General features: G+C 41.4%; 1 protein-coding gene across 1 annotated transcript in view; it reads right to left on the minus strand.

The window, feature by feature from the left end:
• SLC35F4 (solute carrier family 35 member F4) overlaps positions 1-12365 on the minus strand; it is a 277820-nt gene extending 265455 nt beyond the window's left edge. The window contains exon 1 of the mRNA XM_057733004.1: positions 12263-12365. Coding sequence (XP_057588987.1) covers positions 12263-12365 — 103 coding nt within the window. The remainder of the gene's footprint in view (positions 1-12262) is intronic.
• Positions 12366-19550: the final 7185 nt, after the last annotated feature.

Raw genomic sequence — 19550 nt, forward strand, 5'->3', positions numbered from 1 at the left:
AACAGATTTTAATTATTTCAGTTTTTCCAGATATTACCATTAAATTTGCACATATTCTCATAAAATAGAAAACCAGATATGACTCATTGGAATTATCACTTTTATAGCTTATTCCTATGGAGTAATAAATTTTCAGTGTAATAAAATGAACTGCATGAAAATATTTGGTGTATATGTATATGGAGGGAGTAATTTATAGTTTTATTTAGATTTTCAAAAATGCCTATGTCCCCCAAAATGTTAAAAAGCAGAAACACTAAAAAATACTGTTCTCCACTATAGAATAGTCCTCTAAAATAGTATGTAATTATCATGTCAAGTCACAGGTCATTTCTAACATGAATTTAATCCAACGTCACCTTGAAAACTAGTAATTAAAATTTCAAACGTGATCTGATCCAAGCCCTAAAAAAAATGGCTAGGAAGTTCTTATAAAATTGAAATTATCTTTTCAAGTTCAACACATTAAAAGTCTACTTAAGAGACATGACAACTAAGTGCAATGCAGTACGCTGGATTGGATCCTGGAACAGCAGGAGAACCTTAATGGGAAAACTGGTGAAGTCTAAATACAGCCTAGAGTTTAATTAATGGTAAGGTACCAATAGTGGTTTCTTAGTTCTGACAAATACACATTGGTAATATAAAATAATAATAGGGGAAACTGGGTGAGCGATGCACAGAAACATTGTGAATTGTCTTGGCAGCTTTTCTGTAAGTCTAAAATCATTCCAGTAAAATGTTGGGGTTTTTTAAGTCTACTCTAAATTTTTAACAAGATTTAATCACTTTTCAAACATTTGTGAAGTGTTCAGGTACTGTTCTGTGCACTGGGTACATAGGGCTGAACAAAACAGATCCATCCCTTCCCTTATGGAGCTAAGAGAATAGCAGGCAGGAAAGACACTGATCAGTCACAAGAATCAATGTAAATTGTAATCACAGTTTGCAGTGAGTGCTATAAAGGAAAAGTACATGAGATGGGAGAGGTGCAAAGCTGGAAGCCTGAGGCAGTGGCATTTAATATGAGACCTGAGGGATGGTGAGGAGCCAGCCAGGTAACAGCACCATGAAGAGGGAAGAACTTGTTCATCAGCCTGGAGGAAGGAAAGGACCTGGAGAACATGCCAGCATGACCAGAGCATCATGAGGGCATGGAAGAATGGTGCCATCAGAAGAATCCAACCACGTAGGACCTCATAGGCTCGGTTTAGGCTTTTTTAGTTTTCCAAAGAAATACGAGAAGCCATTGAAGACTTTAACCAGAGGAATGGCATGATCCAATTAATGCATCTGAAAGATCACAGTGACTGCTCTGTGGATGTGGACTAGAAAGAAGAAAGACAAGAAGCTCCCGCTTGAGGCACTCGTAATTTTTTTTTAATTAAGGAGAAATAAAAAGTTCTCAACTTCTAAGTATATTTGTTCTAAAATGTCCCTGAGAAATAATAATTCATTTTAGATGTACATATTGCTTCTTTAGCACCTGCTACCATTACTCCAGCAGGGAAGGTGGTTCTCCACATGGTTCCCATCTCATTCAGTCTGGACCTTTCCTCTAGAATGCCTATATTAAATGTGGCTGTGAACAAAAATGCAAGATAGACACCAAAGTCACCTGACTTGGAGAAAGGCATCAGCCACAAAAACGTGCAGGCTCTACCACACTTAGGAATCTTAGCTTCACAAGAGGTAAGGAATTCTTAGTATATCCAGTTTTCAGGACCATAAAATCATTATTGACCCTCACTAGTACCATCTTGGCATTAGCCCAGAACTAAATATAGAAAATCCCAGACTGCAGAATAGTGTAATTTTCAATTCCTGTTTAAAGTTTACAATGTTAAATGTTACTATAGCTTGAGTCAAGGAACTGGTGTGTTGCCCTATCCAACCTAGAAAAAGAAATGTCTTCCAATTTTGATCTAACCAGCGGTACTTCAATAAAATTTAATAAGAAGTCTGCAGTGCTGGTTGAGTATTTTTAAACAGAACTCCCTAGGGACTTATACTCTAAACAAATACTTGGATTTTCTCAGTTTACAGGCATACACTATCTATAACCTCACTAAATGTTATGTAGATACACCTAAGGACTATCAGACCAGAAGAAAGATTGGATCTTGATGGAAGTCCATGATTTAATATGAAAAGCTTTTTCTGCAAAGCTCTGTGAACCAAATTGCTATTGACTGTCCAGCCAATCACTCCTTTTCTCTGGAAACTACCTCTTGCCCTACAGTCAGTAGGGTTACAGGAGAAAACTTCTGGCAGCCGTGATGGAATAACTTGACCCTGCCCAGACCACCACAGTCAGTGAGATCAAGAATATACACGACACAAATTGGGCCAACGAGTCCCTTTCCCCGGGAATCTGGATTTAGAAGTAAGAGATTTTTGCTCAATCTGTCTGCTCTCTTGAATAGAGGACATATAAACACTGGAACTGCTTGCAGAGGCTATTTTCAACCATTTGGACAAGGAATAGACAAAGCCAGCCTGCAGCAAGAGACGAGAATGGAGAACATGTGCCAGAAAAAAAGAGATGAAAGGCAGAGAAAGAGGGCTTCCTATTTTCCCTACAACAGCCCAGGACCTGACGTTTATCCCATCTTTTACTCTTGCCCTTAAATTCCCTGGAAGACTCCCAGTATAGGCTCAATCACTTGCATTTGTGTTTAAACCAGTTCAAGTGGAAGCCTGTGATGAGAAACCAAACAAGCCCTCACTAACACTCCAGGTCTCTCCATTTCATTTAGTCTCAAAGAATTAAGAACCAGCTTGCCCAAATTCTTGAAGCCAAGATCTCTGAAGGGGAATCTAATTCCAGTCTCTCTAAGCAGAGAAATGCAACAAAATGAAAAATGCTTATCCTAAAATGTCAAGTGGGAAAGAAGCAGGGCACAAAATTGTATTTATCAGAATTATGACTACACTATAGTCTGTATTTGTCAGTAAATCAGGAAGTGAAGCCCTGTATGCATTACAAAGACTGGAATGAAATTAACCAAAATAACAGTAGTCATGTTAGGGTGACAGGATTATTTTCCTTTTTCTCTATATTATTCTGTGTCTTTAAGTAGTTAAAAAATACTTCATAACATAACAGAATTAAAACTTCAAAGACTATGTAAATGGGTTTATATCATAATGACATATTTTAAAAAGTAGAACTTAAAATATCCTATCTGTAATGTTCACCACTGTATAAATAGACCAAAAAGCAACTGCTCCTTTAAGACTCCACATGTAATGGGACACAGGAAATCAAATGAGTTTAAGGATTTAACTATAACCAGGAAATAAAAATTATTCACTTTTGCAAAAAAAAAAAAAAAGACTCCACATGTAAAAGGAACAATGAAACTTCCAACAGACTAGTCCCCAGTTAATCCTCAGCCTTCACTTCTTCTCTAGCTATTTGCCCACCCAATCCTATATAACCCCACCTTATCCCATGAGACTCATCTTCAGGGGAATTTCACCCTTCCCCTCCCCCATGCTCTCCCCCCATTCCTCCACACCCCTCCCCCAACTCCTGCACGCCTCTCTACTTTGATGTCTGAGTGTCTGTACCTCCAAACATGCAGACCCATCCTGTCATCCGTAAGCCCTAGATTTGTTTCCTCTATTTTGGATCAGCCCATTGGGAATAACCTCATCACAAATGGCTCCAGCCCATTTTAAACAATCCACAGGGGTGATCCAGCCAGAAATGGGTAAGAAGTATAAGGCAACCTCAAAAATAAAAGCCATTGCAAACTTGGATAACTTGTAAATTCTCTTTAACATTGTGGTAACAATTTTCAATGACAATTCAGAGTACAACACTGGATAGGGAAAAAAATGGAACTGGTAAACCATTTATTTGTAAGAAAAAAGGGAGCAAGTCTTTTTGAAATCATGAAGCCGATTCTACTGGTTTCCTACATAATCATAACAGCTTCCATACACTGAACTGGGCGTTGTGCCAGACATTTTATACACCTTATCTTACAGAACCCTCCCAATATGGTGCAATTATTATTATTTCCATTTTACAGAAACAAAACTGTTGATCTGAGAGGTTAAGTTACTTAAGCAAGTTTAAAATAAGTCTAGCAAGTAGCAGAGCAGGGTCTTGTGGTCTTTGCATTAGACCTTACGGCCTCAAACAGGTCTTAGATGGGCTTTCTAAAGAAAGCATATCTGACAGTTAATATTAAACTCACACGTTAGCTATTAGTAGCAGCAGTATTTTACAATACAAATATCAAGTTTATATGTAAATTTATATTTTAAATGAAAAATACATATCAGAATGAGCATCATGGAAACTACCACACTATGAAACTTCAACAACATATACAATGATATTCGGTATCAACGTAGCCCTTACAAGTTGTAGTTTAAAACTGTTACAAAGATTTCTTACTACATATCAATGGTAATTATTTATAACTGTTTACAAAACACTACCTATCATATACAAAGAAGCATAAAGCTTACTATGAAGGTATAAACAGACTATGAACTGGAAGAAATATTTATTGCATTCATTGCAGTAGTATGAGACAATTTTATTACTTAATGCCAGTTAGAGTGCTGAAGTGCCATATTAACATCGAACCATGAAGACCAATACTAACCACTTAACAAGGCGGGAGGGACCACATTTTATTTCTTAGGATTCTAATAACTTTATACTATTCTGTATTTTTAAAATTGCCTTTTGCCCATTCAAGTATATGTTATAAAGGCAATAAGGACATAAATGCAGAAGTTACAAAGGTAAAGTGATCATAAAACACCATTTGGTGTGTTCTCATTCTCTGAATAGGCACAGCTGTTTGATTCATTCACAGCCAGTGAATTTTTTCTTTCCCTCCAATCACTACCACCATGTACCCTTTCTTTTCCTGTGTGAAAGTAATTGACTCTACAGTTTCTTCCACGGAAACTATAATCATTCATTCATTAGTACAATAAACTTTATTGAGCACCCAGAATGTACACTTTCACTTTGCCGAAGATAAAAATAAATAAAGATAAGTCCCTGCCCTTCCCAAGCTCTGTGGGTGAGACAGTCTTGTGAAAAATAAACAGCCCAAAATAGTGTGCTAAGTGCTGGAGCAGAGGTGAGTACACAGTATTACAGGAGCGCAGAGGGAGGATTAACCCAGCCTGGGGCAATCAGGAAGCTTTACGAGGACAGCGAATTTAAACTATTTATCCTTTAAAGATAAATAGGAGCTTTCCAAAGAGTGGAGATGGAGACGTGGGGAGAGAAAACCGTTCAGGCCACAGTGTAAAAAGGCACTGAGGACCAGAAGAACATGGGGACAAGAATGTTATTAAAACACTGAAATGTCTGATGAGACTATGATCAAGGTTTGTGGAGGCCATGTGAGATATGAAATTAAAAAGAAAAACTGGACAAAAAAATTCAACAATGTAAGTAGATTAAGGTGTTTAAATATATGGAAGACTATGCATACATTAAATTTCAGTTATTAAAATATATAGACCAATGAAATAGTGGCAGACCAGGAATAAAGATGCAGACATAGAGAACAGACTGGAAGATACAGGGGTGGAAGGAGAGGCTGGGACTAAGTAAGAGAGTAGCATTGACATATATACACTATCAAATGTAAAATAGATGGCTAGTGGGAAGCTGCTGCATAACACAGGGAGACAAGCTCGGTCCTTTGTGACAACCTAGAGGGGTGGGATAGGGAGGCTGGGAAGGAGGCTCAAGAGGGAGGAGATATGGGGATATATGTATACATATAGCTGATTCATTTTGTTGTACAGCAGAAACTAGCACAACATTTTAAAACAACTATACTCCAACAAATATATATTTAAAAAGTCACTTCAATAATACATAGTAATAAAAAAAATAGAGACCAATGAGAGAAATGTTCAGTACAAAATAAGCAGAATCTGCATATGTCTATGGATACAAAAAACACTGAAAGGATAGTATTAGACAAAATGTTAACACCAATCACCTCTGGGTGGTGGAATTATGAGTAATTTTATTTTAATCTCTCTTTGCTTCTCTGGCTTCCAGATTTTCTGCATTAAGCATGTGTTACTTTGGCAATTAGAGAGGGAAACGTGCTAAAATAGAACAATGTAAGCTGGGCTCAGATTGTGGCATGGCTAAGGAATTTGGACTTTATTCCACAGAAAATGAAGATTTATTTCAGGCATTTGATCAGGGATGTAGAGGAAGATTTGCATTTTAGGGAATTCGGTGTTGTTAAGGTGTGCATTAAATAGATTTGTGACTGGGCGAAAGAGATGATGGATAGAACCTAAGGCAGTGATAACAGGGATGGAAAGTACATATGTGGGATAGAATAGGACTTGTTAACTGAATACAGAGGAAGGGGGAAGAGCAGAGTTTGAGGATAACTCCAGATTTCTGGGCAATTGGTTAGATACAGATATTGGAAGTTAAAAAGCAAAATAAGAAGGAAAAGGCACATTTTAAGCACAGAATGATGAATTTAGTTTTATGTGTGACATGCCTGGAGGACATTCAGGCAAGAATTCTAGTAGAAAGTTGAAATATGGGTCTGGGCTCAGAAAAAGTGGACCTAGAAATACAGACACATAGAATATGGTGAAGCCATGAAACTGACTGAGCTTGCTTGGGGAAAGTAAAGAGAGAGGAGACAGCTGAGGCTAGAACCTTGGGAAATGCTGTCATAGCAATAGTTGGAGAATTCAGAGAGCCAGAAGAGCCAGAAGTTGGTAGAGTCTTTTTTGGAAATGGGATGGTCAGAGCTGAGATCCGAGCAAGGGCAAAAAGTTTTACTGTAAGCTTGCAGCTACCTATAGAAAACAACCGCAGAATCTGGTCACTAGTGGGGTATAGAAAAAAACAGAAGGCCGACAGGTACAAAAGGCATCGAACAAAAAAAGGCAACTTACCACCATCTGAGATGGAATGTGGGGTGAGGAGAGGCTAAGTAAACATACTTGAGTTTACTGAATGAGATTCCTCCATGGAGGGTGGGACTTTTTTGAAAGCTGTCAAAGCCAACCTACTGCATGGCCACTGTAAGACAATGACTTCTACCTTCTTCTTCTTCTTCTTCTTCTTTTTTTTTTATAAACAAGGAAACTGATGGCCACAGAGTGGTGTCCCAGGTCTCAGAACCAAGTTGCTGGCAGGTTTAACTGGAATCAATTTCCAAACCCCTAGAGTTTCGTTCACTACACGTCAATATACTACCTCCTTACACAAACACTAAAAGAAGACTCACCTCAAAAATATTGAAAATGCAATACAGTAAAATACAAATGGATTTATCCTTTGACTTGACTTATGGAATGAATAACTTCCTATAGCAATACAACCCTCTCTGACCACCACCTCTTATCTCCCGGCTGACATCCACTAGCCTTTGATCCCCCTGAGATTTCCAATCCATTGATCCTACCCCCTCTTCACACTTCCTAATCATCTCGATTTCCTCTCTTCTCTACTCACCAGCTTGAAATACTATAGTCATTCATTATAATACCTTCACAGATTCACAACTTCCTTGCCCCTACTGTTTTATTACATCCACTGGATAATCTGTAACTCTGGTTAAATCCTTCTCTTCACTTGTTCCATGCCTCCACTTTGTCAATGAACATAACAACCTACGGATGGTCTCCCTTTACATTTGTGACCAGAAACTAAAACCTGCCCTTTAAGGCAGCCAGACATCCTTACTGTACGTTCTCAGTCCATTCATTCTCCCTACTGAACTAGTCACACCTTCTCTCTCCTCCAGCCTCTACTGCCTCCTCCTCTATCTTCACTCTCAGTTGATGATCTTACTTCCTATTTGGAGAAAATGAAAGCAACTAGGATGGCCTCTCAACAGACTCCCACCCTCTGAGTTATCCACCTTCCAGACCCTTCATCCACACACTCTGCCCTATATCCATGTTCCCGTCTGAAGTGATGTCCCTTCCTTTGTGCGCTAGATTTAGCACCCTCTCTCTCCAACATCACTGAGTTCTCTCTCTGTTGAATCCTCGCATGCATGCAAATATGCTGCTATTGCCTTTCATCTTAAAAAAATCAAAAAACTTTCTTAATCTCACCACTCCCATTTCCTCTGCTCCCCTTTTCACAAAAATCATTGAAGAACTGTTTATACTCACATTTCCAATTCCTCCCTCTAATTCTTGCTTAAGCACATTCTATCCATCTTATGCCAACTTACCTGCTCCTGTCAAGGTACCCAGTGATACCCAGTTGCCAAATTTGTGGTCAGTTATCAGTCTTTTTCTTGACCCTTCAGCAGCATTGGACTCAGCTAATCCCTTCCCTCTGAAACTCTTCTCTGGCTTCCAGGGTATCACATGCCTCTCTTCTCCTTACCCTCTTAATGTCTTATTGCCCCAGAGTTTAGTCCTTGCTCCTCTTCTCTATATACATTGACTCCTTGGAGATCTCTTTAGTCTTAGACTGTAAACAACATCCAAATGCTGGAAAATCCCTAATTTATATCTCCAGCCAGACATCCCCTCTGAACTCCAGAATTATTCTACATCTCCAATTACATTTATCCTTTCCAAAATGTTATCCTTATCCCTTGACCCCTTAAAATTCTCTACCTTGAAGCTTGCCACACTTTAGCCATTGGCAACTCAAACTTGGTCAAACTAGAAAAGATGGAATCATTTTTTTACTCCTCTCTTTCTTGCAGATACCATATCCAACCATCAGGAAACCCTATTCAAATATACAGAGAATTTCAAATAGACAGAATCTAATTTCAAATATATACAGAGCCTGACCACCTCTCACCACTGCTACTGCCATCACTCTGATTCAAGCTACCATCATCTCCTACCTTGGTTATTACAGTGACATACTAACTAGTCTCTCTGCTTCCACCTCTGCCTCAATAGAGCAGCTGAATTGATCCTTCTGAAATGTAAGTCAAGTCACATCACTCCTCTATCAAAACCCTGCAAAGGCTCCCAATTTCATTCAGAGTATGAGCCAAGGGACTTACAACGACCTGTAAGGCGCTGCTTCACGTGAGCCCCTGTATCCACAGTGACCTCATCTCCAACCATTTAGCCAATTATTCACCCCACTCCAGCCATGCAGGCCTCCTCATTCCTTCTCTAGCAGGCCTGGCACGCGCTACCTCAGAGCTTTACACGGGCTGTTCCCTTTGCATGGAATGGCTTCCTCCCAATGTCTACACAGCAAACTCTCACATTCTTCAGGTCTTTTCTCAGTTGTGACCTCCTCAGGGAGGCCTTATCTGACCACCCTATTTAAAATTTCCATGATCGCCACCCCTTTAGATTTTTTTGTCTTTTTAACTCTGCTGATATTTTTGTTAAAGCAGCTATCACTTTGAAATATAATACTTTATTTATGTATTTATGTATGTATTTATATATTTATTATTGCCTGTCTCTTCCCACTAGAACTTAAGCTCTAAAAAGGAAAACACTTTTGTCTGTTTTGTTCAAGGATATATTCCTGGCACATAGGAGGTACTCAGTTAGCATCTGTTGAATGAGTGAATCTATTTCCCTTACCAGACCGTAAGTAACTTGACATTAGACAAATGCTGGAATCATCTCTGTACCCATCTATCTATCTAAATTTATAGATATAGGCACAGAGATGATTATTTATATATATGTTTTTTATATATAATGCATATATATCTTTTATATCAAGACATAATGTTTATATATATTTATGTATATAATGTATATTATATATATATATATACATCTTTTACATACATAATATATGCACACATACATTTCTTTTTTGTATCAGCCTGACTACTAAAATTTGTTCTGAACCAGGTACTCGTCTTCTGGCAGGGATGACAGCAGGATGTATTACCACGAGATTGATCATTAATGCATTTTGTCAGAGCTGAGTCCCCACCTACCTCTAGAAAGGTAAATGGCATTGATATCAAAAGATCATCCCATGCTTAAGGCCTCAAGCATGACCATCAAAAAATGGGAAAGTCACCTTGCCTTCACATATTATATATTCCTCACCACGGCCTTTTCCTAAATATATCTTTCCAGACTTCCCCCAAGCTGTTGCTCATTCCCAGTAACAGCTAGATCAATTGACCATAGTGTACTGGTTTGCGTCAATGTGTTTGTTTACTAGTTGAAGCCCGCATTAAGGGCAGGATTATTTCATGGTGCTCGGCTGCCTGGCCCTCTTCCAGCTCTATCTTCTCCTAGCCTCTCACTCTGCAAAATGGCAATCTCTTTCTACTTCTGAAAGCTTAAACATCCTGAAAGTTATTTGACTAGCGCATAATTCTCTGTCCTTGTGAGATTCTCTGCCTTCACTGTTTGAACTTTGTGGCTTGAAGTTAGCTAAGTACCCATCACAAGTAAATATGCCAAATGCATTTTTATCCCTTTTAGCTTCAGTTGCTGTCTTAACAAATGCTCTTCCCTCTTTTTGTCCAGTTACTGTACAGCAAGTGAAACATGTACAGCTATTTCAGCAAATACGAAAAGATAATATGAACATGTCTCTATTTAAAATGTCACTTTTTCAGTATTCCTTTTGGTTTGCTCTTTATTAACCAAAGTTCCATTGTTATAAAAACTATAATAATATACCACTCTGAGTCTTATAATCTCACAGACAGGTTCTACGTTCTCTAAGCAACCAAAATCCCACGGTTTCTAATTAAAATATTCAAAGGTGAAATCTAAGTAATCTCCACAAGGTATACCAGTGCCTTCAGTTAAGTTTCTAGGCTTAGAAAAGAAAGCCTTTGCCAATAGGAAAAAAAGAAGTTTTGAGTCTATAGTACAAAGACTTCAAACTGCATTCCACAGTGTGTTATTTTCTTTCTAGAAAATTCTAACACTATATAATTACTTTTGTATGGAAAATGAATAATGTAATTCTCTAATGCTAAAAACAGCTAGACAGAAACCATCCAAATCAGATAGGCCCTTCCTGAAGCCCAATGAAATATTAAACTAGAAAATATCTGTGTGAGGACAGTCCATGGAAGAAAGCTCAGTAGAGATGGAGCACAGAGTGTGTGTGATTGGGGCGGGGGGGTGGGGGGGAAGTTACAAGAAAAAAGGTGTTTTTCCCTCTGTGTGTTAGCGTCTAGGCGCTTCAGAGAAACTGTAGCGTTGATCTTACCTCAAACGTCTCAGAAAAATGCCAAACAGAAATGCATCTAGGCACTTCCAAGGCTTCTGGTTAAAAATAACAGCAAAAACATCAATTAAGCTCCATCTATTGCGACAGAAATGCATTGATACAGAAAAAGCGAAATCCCACCTGCATGGGAATTAAGCTGCAGCTACTCCCCCAATTCAGAGAAAGACGGGCTTCACTTGGGTCGCTGGCAGAACTAATCCCACCAAGCATAGCCAGTGGGTTTGTGTGCTGGGGGAGAGGGACAGAGTACAGCGCACCTCCTTGTCCTCCGGGCACAACTGCTCCAGAAACGTGGAAGCATCCGCACCCCATGACCCGGCTTAGCCGGAAGAAAGCCAGAACCGCACCGAGCAGCCTGCTCGGGCTCAGAGGGAGCCGCGACGTGCGGCGGGCAGCGGGGGAGGCTGGCCCGGCGGCGCCTTCCCCTCCCACCCACCCCAGCCTCCAGTCTTTTCACGGGTCTCTGGCTCCGAGCTCCCAGACTCCGAGAACTGAACAGGTTCTTTCTCTGCCCAAGGTGGAGAACCTCCCAAAGACATTTTAACAGGAGTAATTCCCGCGCTGGCAACGTCTCAACAGCCCGGAGTGAACAGTCTGACCCATCGGCGTCGGGACCCGTGTCTGGGTCGGCCTCCCCCTCCAGCCCCAGCCCCCGAGGCTCTCCAGCTTGCATCCCCCGCGCCCGGCCCGCAGCCTGGCGCCTAGGAGGGACTTTGGGGGAGTGCAGCCCCAAGGACTGACTTTCGCTAAGTAAACAGCCATGTTAGCCTCCTCAGTGGTAAATAAGCCTGGGGTGAGCCGGCTGACGGCCGTCAGGAGCGCTCACCCGGCTCCCTCTGCGCTTCTGCCCGCAAGGCTGCCACAATTTCCAAACTCCTAGGCGCCCACAGTCCGGACACCCGTTCTCTCGCGGTTCAGCACCGAGGACAGAGGACATACTTTTAGCCCCCGTGGCCGCACTGCGTGGAGATAGGCTTCGGCCACGCAAGCAGGGCTGCAGGTGTCCGGACGGCACGCCCTCCCGCATCCCACCCCCTCCGGCGCCTGGAGCAAGGCAGCCCCGCGGTGTCTTACTTTTCTGACTGGAGTAACCCGGGTAATAGCCATAGTAGCCGGTGATCCGCAGGATCCGGTCCTCGATGGTGGCCACCCCATTGGGGGCCGCTTTGACATCCATAGAGAGCACGGGGCGGCGGCCCCGGGCGCTGCGGGTTGGAGAGCGCAGCGCGGGGCCCGGGAGCTGGTGCAGGTGCCGCCGCCGCCGCCGCCGGTGCTGATGTTGCAGCTCGTGCTCCCGCGCCCGGGCTCTGACTCCACCGCCCGGCGCAGCACCGGCTCCGCATCACAGCGACGGCAGCGGCGGCGGCGGCGGCAGAGCGGCCCCCACTCGGGCCGGCCTCTCCGTCAGCCTGGCAGCTCTCCCGCCCGCCACCCGGCGCGCGGCTGCCCGAACAGCGCCCCCTCACCTCCGACGCCCACCGCGGCCGGGGACGGCCCCACCTGCGCGGACTCACATCGTTAACCCTTTTGCCCCCTTCCCGGAAGAGTAAACATCCCCCAATCCCACCTGACGGAAGGGATGCTTGGTCCAGGGAGTGGGAGGAGAGGAGAAGGTGAGATGACGGTGGCAAGGGCGCAGGGAGGAGGGCCGGGGGTGGGAGAGACCCAAGCGGAACCAAGGGCTGCTAATGTGAGAGGTACACACTGTCGCTCCGGGAGATGACACCTTAGGGATGCCTCCGGGGCTTTGTCTAGGCTTGGCATCTGCACCACCAGGGGTCTGCTGATTTGTAAGCGTTCCCAGGCGGTAATCAGTTCTCTACACTTGCCTAGACGACGAGGAGTTTTTTTGTTTTGTTTTGTTTGTTTAAGAAATGAAAAGAAAAATGAGGCCCCAGCAGGTGATGCTTGGCGTGATTATTCAGGTATTGTGGACACAAAGACTTTAAGAGATCAAGCCTCCAAGTCTGACAGTCTGTGTCCGTCTGGACCCTCCAGCCTCCCAGTGAAATCATCAAAGGCTTGGGAGCCGCAGCTGCGCACAGCGTGTTTATTTTGACCACTCCAAAAGCCCCGAGGAAAAATGATTTTCTTATTGCCAAAACATCAGGGGGAAGCCCTTCAAACTGTAAATATCTCTGGGCGGGTGAAAGTTTTAGCTACGATCCAGAGACCTTCCACCGGAGCCTAGAACGTCCTTGAAGCTGTGTGTTCAGAGTGAACGCCTCCCCTCAGGTGTGACGCTCCTGCTTTGGCGAGAGAGACACTGGGTTAAAGTCAGTGAGCAGCGGGGGTGATTCCTCTGTTCACAGTTGGCAGTCACAGCCTCCTGAAAAACAATCCTGAAAGTTTCATCTCAGAAACTAAAGGGTGCTTGGGAGTGAGGGTGGAGTGTGAGCTCATCAGCCTAGAGGTCATTATGTCCACCTGCCATCCAGAGCCAGTTTAAGACACCCCTGCCAGATTTCACATTTCTAAAGCTTAGATAGAGAAAAGGACAAAAACAAGTCGACTTCAGTGCTCCCTCAGAAACCTCCAAAGAACCTGTCACATCATTCTGCCTTCCAGCATTTTCCACACTGTGTATGGGTCTTCAAGGGGGAAGAAATAGGCAAACTTTTTTTTAAAGATGAACTAGTTTTAAGCATATTACAATGTGGAATTAAATTTCACAATGTGTTAAGGGTTTTCATGTGGACACAAAGCCTAGCACAGGATCTTGGGAGCAGAGTGAATCTGAGATGACTGTGGCTGGGAGGAGAGTTCATAAAGAAACCAATTTCCTCCCACACCTGCTTTCTGGACCAGGAAAGATGGAGGGGTGGAAAGAACTAAAAGATCAAAATGAACTTAAAGGAAAGAGTAATGGTGGAGAGCAGACTAAAGAAAAAAATGAAAGGATGGTGCCTTTAACCTCCAACGTCCACCCCACCCTGAAGCAATTTTCAACACACTTTTGTTACTTTTATTATTTTTATGTGTAGACTTTAAGGACAGGTGGTTTTGTCCTATTCACGTTTGTAATTTATCATAACTGGTATATTTAAATTCTAAATTACACTTATGGTGTAAGTTGTTGCCTTCTGCCTAGTTTTGCTTTGTTTTCAGAAATTTCCAGAGAAGTAAATAGAAATGTATTTAACCAGATCTCAACATTCATACAAACAGCAAATTCAGCATAAATTTAAATACTATAAATACTAGACCCACAAGAGTCCATGTTTCCTAAAAGAAATTATAAAAACTCTCGGACTGACCTGGAAATTAATTTTAAAATAGCAGAGCATTTACAAATGTCTCTGTAATCATCTGTAATAGGGTGACTAAAACAGTAAATGCAAGCAGATGCTATAATCTAGGACACTTTTTTTAATGGAATTAAAATTCTACAATTATAAATTGATCAACAATGAAAAGTAAATTTCTGCTAGTAATAAGCACTCTTTGGTGCATAAAAAATGATTTAACCTTTCAAATGTCACTTTAGACATCATTAAAAATTTACAGAAATTATTTTGAAAAGAGAATTTTTAAAAGTATTTTTATGTTTGCCTGCTCAGTCTGCCAGTTTCCACAAACCCAATATAAAAATTCAAATTTACAAAGTGTGAATTATCAGCATACCACAAATCTATTCTGAAAAACTGAGGAAAGATATAATTAAACAAATAAACGCTGAAGGTATTCAGTTGATTCACAAAATGTTCCCTCATAGTAGCCAGTTTCACATAGCCAATTTCCCTAGTAAATCAAATAGTAAATCAATTTTCTGAGTAAATCATAACCCAACTTACAAAAATTTGATTTGTATGCACCTTTTCAGAAATATTTCTAGTGCACTAAGCACAGGGCATCTGTCTGTGATTCCGTGTGGGTTTTTATACAGGACCATATTCATTTTGATCATCTGATCAAGTCAGATTAGATATTTATGTTAACTGAATATACAGAACTTAGCTATTTGTGTTGTAAAAAAAATCTTTTGTAGAATAGTTCATGTGATAGTTAAAATCTTTGTGTCTGATACTAAAATAACTATACCAAGTAACAACATTAAAAACTAAATATGATCACTGGGCATAAATTCTACTCAAAATATATAGTCTGTCATAAAATTGTTTTAAAATACCACATCAGTCTTTATACTTTGGAAGGATTTGTAAAATAAAATCCATCTTTCTTACTCTGATTACCAGTCAGGGGTCCTCTTTCATGGCAGGAACAAGTCCTTAACCTTTTTGACCACCTATTATTGAGTTACTATTGAAAGATGCTGAAAGAAGAGAAAGTGATCATTTTTCTCCCCCTGGGAAACTAACATGATGCACATACCTCCTGGAGTTGAGAAACTTGGCTGCTTGGAGAGCCAAGAATGTTCAGGCTTTAATACCCAAGGGACATGTTGCCATGTTATCAGCACTATTTACAAAGAGTTTACCCCACGTAGTTCACAGATGTTTGTGTTTAAAAGTGTCTGGCATATACTTCAATTTAGAAAAAAATAAAAGAAAAAAAGAAAAAGAAAGCATTTGACATCTAGCCAACCAGGTGATAGTACTGGCATCTAGGGGGGAAAATGTGTTGTCTTCATATTCCATTTTCTGGAAAGCTGTTTTAAGTATTTAAGTTACCAGCTGACCCACTTGGAATGCTGACTCTGCTTTTCTATTCAGTCTTAGGCAATGGTAGGCATTGTTAATTTACTTTCTAGCTTATGGTAGGACTGAAAGGGCTTGGGGCCCCAGCCTTCTGTATCTAAGAAGTCAGGCACAGTCCACTCATTGTTGACCCCTGGTATCAGGCTCCCTCACTGGACTATTTTTGGAAATGCACTGAAATTCTTTGGAGAAAGTCTTAAATAATTTTAACAAACAAACTTTAGAATTCGTCTGTTACCTATGTGTGTGTGTGGGGGGGGTGTCTGTCTGTCTCTGACTCTGTCTCTTTCTCCCTCCTTTCTTCCCTCTTTTCCTTCCTCCTTTTCTCCCTTGGTCTCTTTTCCTCTCCCTCTCTCTCAGTCATAGAGTCCAGTGCTTTAGAGCACAGTCTGTGGAGCCAGACTGCCAGGGGTCAAATCTGACCTCATCATTTTCTAGTGACCTTGGGTGAGTTTCTTAAACCTTATGACTCAATTTTCCCATTCGTAAAGTAAGAATATTGTACCTATTGTACCTGCCTCATGGAACTACTGTGAAGATTAAATGAGTTTACATTCATAAAGAGTTGATAACAGTGGCTGGCATCTAATAAACATCTTAAATGCCATCTATTATTATTGTTTTGTTGTGTGCATACTTAGAGCCCTCTGAGATTGTTTTCTCCTCTGTAAAATGGGCTCATACTCTTCACTTAGCAGTGTTGCTGTGTTGATTAAGTGAGATAACATATGAAAATATCTTACCAAGTCCTGGCACATAGGAGGTGCATAATAAATACGAATTTCCTTCTCCTAACCCTTGCCCCACTCTGTCCATTATTTATCACCAAAGCTAACTCACACTTTAACACTTCTTTCACAATAATATGAACTTCTCTGTGGCAGTTACTTTTACAAGTATCCTTTAAAACTTCCAACCACAACAATAATCACATGAGGCAGATCTTGTGAACCAATGGAAAAGGTGAGCTGAAGAATTCATGTGTTTTGCAGAAAGAGAAGTGGCTCAGGGCCAGCAGTTCTTCCTGTCCTTTGAGGAGGCCTGAGGGCACAGAGCTTGCTTCAGACTGAGACAGGGACAAAAGCTGGTGGTCCCCAGGCATGGGAGGGACTCGAGTTCTGCTTGATGACAGTGCCCCAGGGAAATGGAGTGGCCTCAGAGAGATCACAGGAGGGAGGCTGGGCTTCCCAGCCTCAGCAGAGATTCTGGTGCCTCCAAGCTCAGCCCAGAAGCAGCAGAGCCACCAGCCCCAGAGGGATGAAATGTGGGCTTGACTAGTGTACGTCTCAACAGTGACCAGAGGGCTGAAGACCAAGGTGTCTCCCTCACGGTTGATGATGGTCGAGCTTGGCCAAAGATCTCCCCTGACCGCATAACCCCGGAGTTCCAGTAATGCTGAAAATGCACTTTCCACTATTCTTATGGGGAATAGGGACTCAGGGTAAGAGTTGCAGTAATTTAAAGCTAAAAAAGATTATTGTAACATTTTAAAACAGCTGTGTTGGTGGTTATCCAAACTTTCTATACATTCATTTTACGTGTAAGACTTTCTGTAATTTAAACATCTAAAAATGCCATGCATGCCACAACCTCTAACCTCCTGCATATTTTTTATCACACAATACAATCTTAACCTACTGCATATTATCTATCACACAAAGCTTTTGTAACATTGCCTGTTAAAAATGCCAGATTGCTGTGGTAGTCATTGCTGGGTTTTGCCAAACACTTATGTTTCTCCCCCATATTAGGCGTTCTGCAGGATGGCACTTCCTGCCCCCTTGTGGTTGTATGGGGCCTGTGTGACTGATTCTAGTTCTGAATGATCACCCGGAGTTAACACATGGCACTCGGAATTTTCTCTTTCCCTCTGGCATAAGGACCATTACCATTCAAGATGATTTTGACACATAAAAAGTGAAGTTACTAAAAAATTAAAATCAAAAGGAGTTTGAATCCTTCCACAAACACTACATTTAATTTTTAAATCTTATTCTCTGTATCTTTTATTTTCTAAGGGCATACCATGCATGTTTATGTATCACCAGTTCCTGAGGCAATTTATCAGTAAACAATACTGAAGACATCATAAATTGTTGGAAAGAAGCATGACGAGCAGTATGAAAAATCAGAGAGAATAGAAAATTTAAAACTCGTTAGAATGCATAAATAAGACAAAGAGAGCCCAGAACACATCCACACAGTTCCATACATCCACATCTTGAATAACTATTGCCAAAAGCAATCCCAGGAACAACTTTACCTTTAGCCTCAATAACTATTAATTTGCAAGAAATATGTTTACAAGCTTTCATTTCATCATTATTTTCAGGGTCAGAGATACCCATCAATAAAATCTGCTCTTCAGATACCCTGAGATAATGCAGACCATCAGTACTGACATTTGTCTTTTTCCTTCGTTCCAGTTACCCAGCTGATATTAGAGGAGGCTCCTAACTTACCAGAAAGAGAAAGCTAAAAGGTTATATCAAATACCCTTTTATACTCCAATTCACTTCCTCTTGCTTCACCTTGGCGGGGACCAACTCTGTGTGGATTCCCTTCAACTTCACACAGACACAGCCTGACAGTGCCTCACCTCATGCCCCAGGGCTTCTTCCTTGATGCTGACACATGAAAGTGCATCCGCTTGAATGCAGCATGTACAACCTGAAAGTGCAGGGCTCAGATGCAACATGGGGCAAACCTGTGAGCGTGGTAGGTCGGACCTGGGTTATAAATTCTCCATTCTACGCGGAAGGGACTGCGCCAAGAAGCTGTTGCCTACGCTGCTTCTGGCCCGCAGCAGAGCAATCAGTCAGACCAGTTGGTCCTGAGCCAAAGGATGATCAGTTCAGGGACATGCCTGGGTATCGTCAGGAAAAGTATTATCAGAATATGCAAAATACAAAAAGTGATTGTTAGAATAATAGGATTAGGAGAAGTCTCTCATTTTCCAAACTTTCTGAAATATGGTTTTGCTAGTCTTAAAATGAATTCCCCCACTCCATACATACACACATATCACAGACAACTAACCCTAAAACCTATTTCAGCTCTTTGTTCTCCAGTGTGGCCGGGCATTGATGTGCACTGTGCTTGAGGCAGCTGCCTGCCTGCACATTAATCTCTGCAATGATTGAAATTATCCCTTTTCCAGTGGATGTGATGAAGTCTGCCTAAACGTCTCTAACTCTGCTGGCTCTCCATGTTCTCATAAATAATAAAACGGGGCTCCATGACAACGAGTGCATAAAAAGTTTTGTAACAGCTCAAGGTGGTCCTGAGAACTTCAGATCCTTAAGCTAATAAAGTACTCCAGGTACACAGTTTTCTGGGCATATATATCTATGTAGCAGAACCAAGTGATAAGAACATCCACGCTTGAATAGCTGTGGCAAATGCCTTTTCATCTGGCTAGTGCCATTCACCCTTCAGCTATTGTTAAAGGAGTTTCTCTTCTGGGGCATTTTCTCTGGCCATCCCCCTTCCTGGAGGGGCCAGGATATCTTCCCACACTGGGTGGTCCTCACCATTCTATATACGTAAGTTCCTCAGGAGCAGGGACTGCATTTTGCTCACCACTGTGTGGCTGTGCTTCTTAGAGTGCCTGGCACACACGAGACAATCAAAACATATTAAGGACCAAAGGGATCATTGGAATAAAGAAAACCTCTCATTAGAATCACTCTCTTGAAGAAGGG

Source organism: Hippopotamus amphibius, chromosome 4 (assembly GCF_030028045.1).
Source record: "Hippopotamus amphibius kiboko isolate mHipAmp2 chromosome 4, mHipAmp2.hap2, whole genome shotgun sequence".
NCBI classification, from domain to species: domain Eukaryota; kingdom Metazoa; phylum Chordata; class Mammalia; order Artiodactyla; family Hippopotamidae; genus Hippopotamus; species Hippopotamus amphibius.